Genomic DNA, 11,871 nt, shown 5'->3' on the forward strand with positions numbered 1-11,871 from the left:
CGCAATCTCGCACCACTAAAAGTATGGCAATCTTGATTTGTGAACAAAGCGATTTTTGTGCAAAGACGTTTTGAACTCTGACAATACATAACAATAAAATTGCGCTGAAGAGGGAACCTTCACTCGTTCAACTGCAAAATTCCGCGACCAGCTTGAAATAAGTACTTACAGGCTCTCAATGAGTTTAACTTTTTAAACCTGTTGTTAAGTAAACCCCGTAATAATTTAGATGACAAAAGTTTTTGTCGAAACGTCTTTAACATGACAGTGTTAATAGCAATATGGGCCAGTCTATTTATACTCAGCAATTTAGATATATTTTATTAAAAATTGTCGATTTACCAGTACCTTAAACAAGGCCAATGCTTTGCAGCAAAGCTGGATCGACGATAAGTGTCATTTTGTGTATGCTAAAAATCTCTCTATTATGTAACCACATTTTTATTTTAAGCACTGGTTTGCCAGCCAACAACACAAGCGCTCTTTCCCAACAACTGCCCATGCAACGATGAATTATTACCAAACTAAATTATAAATCAGTTCCTGTATCCTGTTTCCCATATGACGGTTAAATGCTAGTTCATGTGACAGCGTAAATTGTTTCCTCTTCTCTTGACTGCCTGCGCTATTCTAGTCTGACGACTATCGTTTGACAAGTGCATTTTGCGGCGTACGTTGCAGCACGCCCGATATCGAATCTCGTGGTATCGAACAGAATGACAAAATACCGGACTGCAAACAAGGGCAGCCCAGAGCAGAAAAAACAATGTACGCTGTAACATATGCTGGTATTAACAGTTCGCATAGGAGAAAAGGTTTTGATGGACTCACTCATGCTCTGAACATATTACACTTAGCGTTCGACTCGGCTCCAATTACACATACATACATTCTTTAGCTGTCTAGGTTCGTTTGATTTCCGCCACATTTTAAAATGTGTTTACTGTATTCCAGAGAACAAGATAACAAGGATGTGTGCATTAATACGTTGTGAGATGGAAACAAGCAATTTGCTCAGAAATAAGGTTTGGTATGACAAAAGTTAGAGTTACGCCTTCTGACTTAAAGACGGCAGAGGTAATATTATTAAACTCCCTGGTTAAGATCATTCACGTCTAGCCGTATGTGACCAACAACACCAGTAATGCGGTATATTTACAACAACAAAATCCTATGGTTGTTTTATGAAGAAATTGTTAGTATCATTTTTTCATTTACAAACATACAGAAGATACCCAGTGTTAGTGCATGCCACAAGCACACACACAAGTTGTCGTCAAAGCAACAAACTGCAGTATACGGGATCACGTAAACCTAAAACACGCGTATGCTTCGTCCAAAACATCGCGAAACATTATCAACTGAACTACTTGCAGCAAACAACACTACACATCAGTTGTCAAACAAAAGATACACAAACCAAATCAACCACACTCAAAACGACGAGTTGTTTCCAACTTTAGGGGGCGTTGGGTTCAAACCCAGCTTATTTCCCAGATATACGTAACGACTCTTGACGTCATCAATGTTGCCATATGAACCCTGTAATATAAAACGCTTATGAAAATTTGCAACAAATTGGCTACTGCGTTTATGAAAACCTTTTTTTTTTTTTTTATCGCTGGTAAATACAAGGTCGGGCGTTGAAAAAGTTGCTGCCATACGTTACGTAAATACCGATTCCTCGCCAACTCAGACAGCAAGGTATGTCGGCAGGATAAATTAATGAAGAAAAGAATTTGAACGAATTGAGGAGTTTTTATGTTTTTTTTTAAGTTTATTACACGTAAGGTTAAAGATATTCCAACCTGCAAGTGACGTACACCATCTGTATTCTCAATTAGGGTTCGCGAATGAGCACATCGCCGGTTGTTTACCGTGAGCACGTCACCCGCCTCCAAACGAAACACCACCTTTATGAGAATACGATTACAAGTGCTGTAGATTTACGGGTAATAAGGTTCCTGCACCTGATTTTCCTCACGATCGAGTATCTCACTGAACTTTTTGCGCGCCTTTAAATATCGCTCGACGTCTTTTTCTCGAATTCGAATCGGGGAAGCCATGTCCGGATCCCAGTTAATTCCGACGATCTGGAATCACATACAATTAATAAAGACAGCATTCTTGTTCTAAATGGCGTGAGTGGTTATAGATTACGACCAAACACAAAGTGTTGATTCCATGGCATGTGACACTTACCTTGCCAAAATAATCAAGGTTGATGTGACATTTTTGATGTTCCTGATGGGCCGGGTGCTTTAGGGCGTAGTTGATTGTGTCCCATGACCCCGGAACTTCAGTGAGAGTCTTAAAGTCTTCTGGTGACTCTTTTCGCAATGATTCCGCGGCCACAAAGAAATCGGTAAGTTTTGATTTGCCTCCCCTAAGGTGTTCATCAAACCTTCAAAGAAAATTAGATGCAGCTAGTTGCATTAGCAAACACATTTCCCCGCTCATTTGAAATGTGTTTGCTAATGCAACTAGCTGCATCTACTTAGCGTTGTAGTTTATTCTTTGGTGCGGGCACTTTCTCTTTTGACCTCATTACCTAAGACAATGTAAAACCAAGATGCCAGCTGGTATTTCATAGGTTGGTTGGTCCATGTGGAAAGGTAGACGAAAATTGTTGTTATTTCCATGCGAATTGAAGCTAAAATCCAAGTTGAAGAGCTTTGAAACAAACAAGATGCACTCATTTAGTTACATGGCCAGTTGTAGTTGATCGTATGATTGTTTTGCATGAGATAAAATTGAAACTGCAAAGGAAAACACACCTCGCCATAGCACGTATCCTGCAGCGTCCCAGCCATTAATCTTGTTATCTGCCAAAAAAGAAACTGTTATCATCCTATTTTTTTTGAAATTAGAGAATTAGAAAGAAATTTACCTCAACCACAAGGTTTTTTTTGGTAGGAGCGTTCTTAACTAAGCAATATCCTTGTAGGATCACGTGTTCCAACCACCTAATAATGAAAAGACATCAATTCCACAAATTTATGTTTACTATGGAATGAATTCTGAAAAACATCAGGTTTCAATTTATAGAAATGTCAAAGCGGCGAAAAAGTATTTGTGTTTGTTGTGCATACTACGATCTTTGTTGTTGACGTTGTCAGACATGCATTACTGGCATACTTGTATCCTCTTTTATCAAACGAGCCCCATGAAAAAGTTAATATTTTTTACGCCTTACTTGAATACAGTACGTTCCGGGTCATCTAAAATATCCTGATATTCCACAGTGGGTAATATTAGGTTTCCAGCCGCAATTCCATTCGTACTGATGACGTCACGTTTATTGATGATGTCATCCAAGCACTGATCGCAGTAACACCTCTCTCGAAGCCACTGTGACTGTTGCCAACACACGTGACCTTCCACGATTTCACCTTCGATTTCTATGGCAACTCCGTCACCTGATGAAAAGTAATTCGCCTTTTTTTATTTTGTTGCACATTGGTGTACACAATTTCGTAGTTCAAACTATGCTTTATATGCATATTACTCATGTAGAGCTGCAGTATTGGAGTATTATACAAATCAGCACTCAAACCTTTTTCGTCCACGTCTATTTTTTTTGCTGTGAGTACATCCGGAAAAGCGGGAGTGTCAACCAGGTAGGTTCCCTTGTACTTCGGCCGACAAGCCTTACATCCGCAATAAAATCGGAGCCACTTCACATGGAATCTATAGAACGAATTTAATATCAACAACTTGATTTACAAAAATGTGCTACGAGATAAGTATTGGAATCAAATCTATAACTCCCAAATTGCCTTTTAAAGAAATTTTTGCATTACAAATTTCGCGTTTGAAGTTGACTACCTGCTGCAGTGCGCGTCATTCCAATTGATCTCCACCACACGATCGTCGCAACTTGACTTGGCTGAAACTATTTTATGCGACATTTGTTTTAACGTATCACAATATACCGCAAAAACTGAGCTTAGGAAACTCTGTTGTCTCACAAACAAACAATTTCTATCAGAAGATGTAAATCTATTGATGTCTTTTCTCACCGTTTGGCTGATTTTATTCTGGCAAGAAAATCTTATTTCTTGGGTAAAATTCTGAACATACCATTATTGACCTCAGGTAATCAGCTACACTCTTGTTTTGACATGTTGCCTCAAAGGGTGGTCTACGCAAACTCGCACCACTAAAAGTATGGCAATCTTGATTTGTGAACAAAGCGATTTTTGTGCGAAGAAGTTTTGAGCTCTGACAGTAAAGAACAATAAAATTGCGCTGACGAGGCAACCTTCACTCGTTCAACTGTAAAATTCCGCGACCAGCTTGAAATAAGTACTTACAGGCTCTCTATGAGTTTAACTTTTCAAACCTGTTGTCAAGTAAACCCCGTAATAATTTAAATATATTTTCATTAAAAATTTTCGTTTTACCAATACCTTAAACAAGGCCAATGCTTTGCAGCAAAGCTGGTTCGACGATAAGTGTAATTTTATGTACGCTAAAAATCTCTCTATTATGTAACCACATTTTTATTTTAAGCACTGGTTTGCCAGCCAACAACACAAGCGCTCTTTCCCAACAACTGCCCATGCAACGATGAATTATTACCAAACTAAATTATAAATCAGTTCCTGTATCCTGTTTCCGATGTGAACGATTAAATGCTAGTTCATGTGACAGCGTAAATTGTTTCCTTTTCTCTTAACTGCCTGCGTTGCAGTTGGTTATTCTAGTCTGACTACTATGGCTTGACAAGTGCACGGTGCACTGCAAGGACCGGGGTATGGAAAATCTATTATACTTTATTGGTTGCCACGTAAATTGCTTTTGTAAATGGGATTGAAGTTAATACTGCCTGCCTTTTATCTTCATATTAACAATTGGTAAAAATGAAAATGAATATATAAATTGGAAGATTGATTAGTTCGAAACCAAAAGAAAGAAGATTGCCAAATTCTAGCCCCAAGGCTCAGGCTTTATAAAGGTCCAGAACCCTAAACTCTAAAGTGAGGTTCACCTACAAACTCCATGCCTAAACTAAACACTACATATTGCGGCATACGCTGCACGCCCGACAGCAATTGTTTAAATGTTTCACATGGCAGTCTTCGCGTTACTCAAACTTTCAAGTCTGATTTACGTTTAAGGAGGCATACTTGGTTCTCGACTGGGGTTATTTGTATACCTTGTGATTGCATCGAATCTCCTGGTATCGAATAGAATGACAAAACACCAGACTGCAAACACAGGCAGGCCAGGACAGAAAAACGATGCACGCTGTAACGTGCGCTGGTATTAACAGTTCGCATGGGAGAAAGGGTTTTGCTGAACTCACTTATGCATTGAACATCTTACACTCAGGGTTCCGCTCGGCCGTAGTTGCACATACATTCATTCTGTGGAAGTCTAGGTTCGTTTGATTTCCGCCACATTTCAAAATGTGTTTACTGTATTCCGGACTACAAGATAACAAGGGTTAGTGCATTAATACGTTGTGAAACGGAAACAAGCAATTTGCTCAGAGGTAAGATTTGTGTGATAACAGTTAGAGTCACGCGTTCGGAATTAAAGAGGACAGAGGTAATATTATCAAACTCCCTGGTTAAGATCATGCACGTCTTGTCGTATGCGACCAATAACACAAGTAATGAGGTATATTTACAACAACAAAATCCTATGGTTGTTTTTGAAGAAATTGTTAGTATCATCTTTTCATTTACAAACATACAGGAGATACCCAGTGCTAGTGCATGCCACTAGCACACCAGTTGTGGTCAAAGCAACAAACAGCAGTATACGGGATCACGCACACCTGAAACATGCGTATGTTGCGCCCAAAACATCACGAAACATTATCAACTGAACTACTTATAGCAAACAACATTACACATCAGTTGACAAATAAAAGATACACAATCAAAATCAACCACGCTCAAAACGACGAGTTGTTTCCAACTTTAGGGGGCGTTGGGTTCAAACCCAGCTTATTTCCCAGATATACGTAACGACTCTTGACGTCATCAATGTTGCCATATGTACCCTGTAAAACAGTACACTTTAAAACAATTTGCAACAAATTGGTAATCACTTTAATAAAAACTCAAGGAGTTTTATAATTTCTAAGTTTATTGTTTGTAAGTTGAGGAGCTTCCAACCTGCAAGTGACGTACACCGTCTGTGTTCTCAATTAGGGTTCGCGCATGCGCACATCGCCGGTTGTTCACCGTGAGCACGTCACCAGCCTCCAAACGAAACACCACCTTTATACGGATGCGATTACAAGTGCTGTAGATTTACAGGTAAAAAGGTTCCTGCACCTGATTTTCCTCACGATCCACTACCTCACTGAACTTTTTGCGCGCCTTTAAATATCGCTCGACGTCTTTCTCTCGAATTCGAATCGGAGAAGCCATGTCCGGATCCCAGTTAATTCCGACGATCTGGAAACACATGCAATTAACAAAGATGTTCCATTTATTGCAAATGGTGTGAGCGGTTATAGATTACGACCAAACACAAAGTGTTGATTCCATGGCATGTGACACTTACCTTGCCAAAATAATCAAGGTTGATGTGACATTTTTGATGTTCCTGATGGGCCGGGTGGTCTAGGCCGTAGTTGATGGTGTCCCATGATCCCGGAACTTCTGTGAGAGTCTTAAAGTCTTCCGGTGACTCTTTTCGCAATGCTTCGGCGGCCACAAAGAAATCGGTAAGTTTTGATTTGCCTCCCCTAAGGTGTTCATCAAACCTTCGAAGAAAATTAGATGCATCTAGTTGCATTAACAAACACATTTCGTCGCCTATTTGGAATGTACAGCAGCTAATTGAAATATCGTTGTGGTTTATACATTGAAACAATCAGTGTCAAGAATGTACTATGCAGAAAATTGAGCATTTTAGTGGTGGGATTTTTCTCTTTTGAACCTATTACCTAAGACAATGTAAAATCAAGATGCCAGGTGGTATTTCATAGGTGGGTTCATCCATGTGGAAAGGTAGACGGAAGTTGTTGTTATTTCCATGCGACTTGAAGCTAAAATCCAAGTTGAAGACCTTCAAAACAAACGAGGTGTATACGAGGTTAGTTACAGGGCCTGCTACAGTTGATCGTATGGGATTGCATGAGTTAAAATAAAAAATGTGAATCCATTCTAAAGAAAAACACACCTCGCCATAGCATGTCTCCTGCAACGTCCCAGCCATTAATCTCATTATCTGCCAAAAAAAGAAACCGTTGTAATCTTATTTAATTTGAAACTTGAAATTGGCAGAAATTTACCTCAGCCGAAAGGTTTTTTTTGGTGGGAGCGTTCTTCACTACGCAATATCCCTGTAGGATCACGTGTTCCAACCACCTGACAGTGAAAAGACATATATTTCGATATATGAAATCAATTCTGAAAAACATCTGATTTCAATTTGTAGTTCAGGTTTTGAAAATGGCGAAAGAGTATAAGATTGTGGTGCATACTACGATCGTTTTTTCCTACGTTTTTAGTGCTTTATGTGCGTGATGCTTTACTGTTGACATAACCCTGAAGAAGTCTCGCCGGATGGCAGACGAAACGTTGGTTTCCAATAAACACGTTAGAAACTAAGTGCCAGAAGAGCAATTCTGATTAATTACGATCGTTTTGTTGACACTGCCAAGAAAATTGATGCTATGTATATTTTTTGCGCCTTACTTGAATACAGTACGTTCCGGGTCATCTAAAATATCCTGATATTCCACAGTGGGTAATATTAGGTTTCCAGCCGCAATTCCATTCGTACTGATGACGTCACGTTTATTGATGATGTCATCTAGGCACTTATCGCAGTAACACCTCTCTCGAAGCCATTGCGACTGTTGCCAACACACGTGACCTTTCACGATTTCACCTTCGATTTCTATGGCAACTCCGTCACCTGATGAAAAGTAATTCGCCTTTTTTTATTTTGTTGCACATTTGTGTACACAATTTCGTAGTTCAAACTATGCTTTATATGCATATTACTCATGCAGAGCTGCAGTATTGGAGTATTATACAAATCAGCACTCAAACCTTTTTCGTCCACGTCTATTTTTTTTGCTGTGAGTACATCCGGAAAAGCGGGAGTGTCAACCAGGTAGGTTCCCTTGTACTTCGGTCGACAAGCCTTACATCCGCAATAAAATCGAAGCCACTTCACATGGAATCTATGGAACGAATTCAATATCAACAACTTGATTTACAAAAATGTGCTACGAGATAAGTAATGGAATCAAATCTATAACTCCAAATTGCCTTTTTTTGAAATTTTTGCATTACAAATGTCACGCTTAAAGTTAACTACCTGCTGCAGTGCGCGTCATTCCACTTGATCTCCACCACACGATCGTCGCAACTTGACTTGGCTGAAACTATTTTATACGACATTTGTTTTAACGTATCACAATTTATCGTAAAATCTGGATTTGGAAAACTCTGTTGTCTCACAAACATAAATGTTTATCAGAAGATATAAATCTATTGAAGTCTTTTTTCACCGTTTGGCTGATTTTATTATGGCAAGAAAACCTTATTTCTTGGGTAAAATTCTGAACATACCATTATTGACCTCAGGTAATCAGCTACACTCTTGTTTTGACATGTTTCCTTAAAGGGTAGTCTACGCAATCTCGCACCACTGAAAGTATGGCAATCTTGATTTGTGAACAAAGCGATTTTTGTGCAAAGACGTTTTGAACTCTGACAATACATAACAATAAAATTGCGCTGAAGAGGCAACCTTCATTCGTTCAACTGTAAAATTCCGCGACCAGCTTGAAATAAGTACTTACAGGCTCTCAATGAGTTTAACTTTTTAAACCTGTTGTTAAGTAAACCCCGTAATAATTTAGATATATTTTATTAAAAATTGTCGATTTACCAGTACCTTAAACAAGGCCAATGCTTTGCAGCAAAGCTGGATCGACGATAAGTGTCATTTTGTGTATGCTAAAAATCTCTCTATTATGTAACCACATTTTTATTTTAAGCACTGGTTTGCCAGCCAACAACACAAGCGCTCTTTCCCAACAACTGCCCATGCAACGATGAATTATTACCAAAGTAAATTATAAATCAGTTCCTGTATCCTGTTTCCCATATGACGGTTAAAAGCTAGTTCATGTGACAGCGTAAATTGTTTCCTCTTCTCTTGACTGCCTGCGCTACTCTAGTCTGACGACTATCGTTTGACAAGTGCATTTTGCGGCGTACGTTGCAGCACGCCCGATATCGAATCTCGTGGTATCGAACAGAATGACAAAATACCGGACTGCAAACAAAGGCAGCCCAGAGCAGAAAAAACAATGTACGCTGTAACATATGCTGGTATTAACAGTTCGCATGGGAGAAAAGGATTTGATGATCTCACTTATGCACTGAACATATTACACTTAGCGTTCGGCCCGGATCCAGTTGCATATACATGCATTCTGTAGCTGTCTAGGTTTGTTTGATTTCCGCCACATTTCAAAATGTGTTTACTGTATTCCAGAGAACAAGATAACAAGGGTTACTGCATTTATACGTTGTGAAATGGAAACAAGCAATTTGCTCAGAGGTAAGGTTTGGAAACTAAAATCCAAGTTGAAGACCTTCAAAACAAACGAGGTGTATACGAGGTTAGTTACAAGGCCTGCTACAGTTGATCGTATGGGATTGCTTGAGTTAAAATAAAAAATGCGAATCCATTCTAAAGAAAAACACACCTCGCCATAGCATGTCTCCTGCAACGTCCCAGCCATTAATCTCATTATCTGCCAAAAAAAGAAACCGTCGTAATCTTATTTAATTTGAAACTTGTGAAATTGGCAGAAATTTACCTCAGCCGAAAGTTTTTTTTTTTATGGGAGCGTTCTTCACCAAGCAATATCCCTGTAGGATCACGTGTTCCAACCACCTGACAGTGAAAAGACAGTTTTAAGTATTCCACATATATTTTGATATATGAAATCAATTCTGAAAAACATCTGGTTTCAATTTGTAGTTCAGGTTTTTAAAATGTCGAAAGAGTATAAGATTGTCGTGAATACTACGATCGTTTTGATGACACTGCCAGGAAAATTGATGCTATGTATATTTTTTGCGCCTTACTTGAATACAGTACTATCCGGGTCATCTAAAATATCCTGATATTCCACAGTGGGTAATATCAGGTTTCCGGCCGCAATTCCATTCGTACTGATGACGTCACGTTTATTGATGATGTCATCCAAGCACTGATCGCAGTAACACCTCTCTCGAAGCCACTGCGACTGTTGCCAACACACGTGACCTTCCACGATTTCACCTTCGATTTCTATGGCAACTCCGTCACCTGATAAAAAGCAATTCGTTTTTTTTATTTTGTTACACATTGCTGTAAAATTTCGTCGTTTAAACTATGCTTTATATGCATATTACTCATGCAGAGCTGCAGTATTGGAGTATTGTACAAATCAGCACTCAAACCTTTTTCGGCCACGTCTATTTTTTTTGCTTTGAGTACATTTGGAAAAGCGGGAGTGTCAACCAGGTAGGTTCCCTTGTACTTCGGCCGACAAGCCTTACATCCGCAATAAAATCGGAGCCACTTCACATGAAATCTAAATAACAAAGTCTGTTTCGTTTCGACGATACGATTTACAATAATGTATACCACGAGATAAGTAATGGGGTCAAATCTATAACTCCAAATTGCCTTTTTAGAAATTTTTGTATTACAAAAGTCTCGCTTAATGTTGACCACTTGCTGCAGTGCTCGTCATTCCACTTGATCTCCACCACACGATCGTCGCAACTTCACTTTTTTTTATACGACATTTGTTATTATTTTATACGACATTTGTTCTGTCGCAAAATTTTGTCGAAAAAGCCTGATATAACCAGTGGAAATATTGTTTTTCACCGTTAGGTTAATTTTATTATGGCAAGAACATCTTATTTCAGGGATAAAATTCTGAACTTACAAATATTGACCCCAGGAAATTAGTTTAAATCTGGTTTTGAAATGATCCTCAAAATGTAGTCTACTCTATTTTGCACCGCAAAAGTATGTTAATCTCCATTTTTGCGGTTTTTGTGCAAAGAAGTTTTGAGCTCTGATTGCAACAGCAAAATTGTGCTGACGAGGCATTGATGCGTTTACCTTCGCTCGTCAAACCGTGAAATTCCGCGCAGGGTCAAACCTGTTCCAAAGCAAACCCGTGTTGATCTATTTTCCGCGAAATTCTTCTTTTTAGCAATGCCTTAGACAAGGTTTATTGGCCTTGCAGCCAAGGCATTGCAGTTCGATAACTTTGGTTACCAAGTGGGGGCTTGCGCATTGGGGCGATCCTGCCTGTCATGTCATTGTATCTTAAACACTTCTATCTCAAAAAACAATTAACCATGGATTTAAAAAACTGTGTGTTTTGAAGAGAAAAGCCAAAGTGTTTCTAAGTAAACGTTTCGAACCTATGCTTGGTTCATCATCAGTACTACTAAAACTGTGTGTTATTTGACAAAACGCTTCATTGTCGTATGTGATTTTTAAATTTATGAACACAAAAATATCTCCAACACGTGACCACAATTTTATTTTTAGCTCTGGATTGCCAGCCACCAACTAAATCACCTTTTTCTTTGTAGCTACGCCCGACTGCTTTGGTTGAAGTGTTTCGCATGGCAGCCTCGTTGTTTTGCAACACCGCGTGTCATCTAAGGGGGCTTGCAACAGACATTGCAGTAGGCGGCGCTTCACTTTATTTTAAGTTCCAATTGTTAGTCGCAAAGTATGACTTCTCTCGATCATACATGATCTCAGTCTTCCAAATTTGATATGCAATTTGATTGTTACCAATTGCACAATTTGTATGTACAATTTTATTGTTATTTGAAACACACAACTACACTATAATACGCA

General features: G+C 38.9%; 2 protein-coding genes across 2 annotated transcripts; both read right to left on the minus strand.

Annotated features, from left to right (window-relative positions):
* Positions 1-1,040: 1,040 nt before the first annotated feature.
* Positions 1,041-3,955, minus strand: LOC145889614 (gamma-butyrobetaine dioxygenase-like). Its single transcript, XM_082980598.1, has 10 exons — positions 3,829-3,955; positions 3,557-3,690; positions 3,197-3,419; positions 2,891-2,966; positions 2,778-2,825; positions 2,552-2,673; positions 2,203-2,404; positions 1,971-2,093; positions 1,809-1,913; positions 1,041-1,542 (listed from the first exon to the last, which is right to left on the minus strand). The coding sequence occupies exons 1-10, from the start codon at positions 3,909-3,911 to the stop codon at positions 1,435-1,437; spliced, it is 1,224 nt and encodes a 407-aa protein (XP_082836724.1). The 5' UTR covers positions 3,912-3,955; the 3' UTR covers positions 1,041-1,434.
* A 1,953-nt stretch (positions 3,956-5,908) lies between these two features.
* On the minus strand, positions 5,909-8,378 carry LOC145889954 (gamma-butyrobetaine dioxygenase-like). Its single transcript, XM_082981003.1, has 10 exons — positions 8,296-8,378; positions 8,025-8,158; positions 7,665-7,887; positions 7,259-7,334; positions 7,147-7,194; positions 6,911-7,032; positions 6,526-6,727; positions 6,294-6,416; positions 6,132-6,236; positions 5,909-6,016 (listed from the first exon to the last, which is right to left on the minus strand). Exons 1-10 carry the CDS (start codon positions 8,376-8,378, stop codon positions 5,909-5,911), a joined length of 1,224 nt encoding a protein of 407 aa, XP_082837129.1.
* Between the last annotated feature and the right edge of the window lie 3,493 nt (positions 8,379-11,871).

This window comes from Ascidia mentula, chromosome 2 (genome assembly GCF_947561715.1).
Source record: "Ascidia mentula chromosome 2, kaAscMent1.1, whole genome shotgun sequence".
Lineage (NCBI taxonomy): Eukaryota > Metazoa > Chordata > Ascidiacea > Phlebobranchia > Ascidiidae > Ascidia > Ascidia mentula.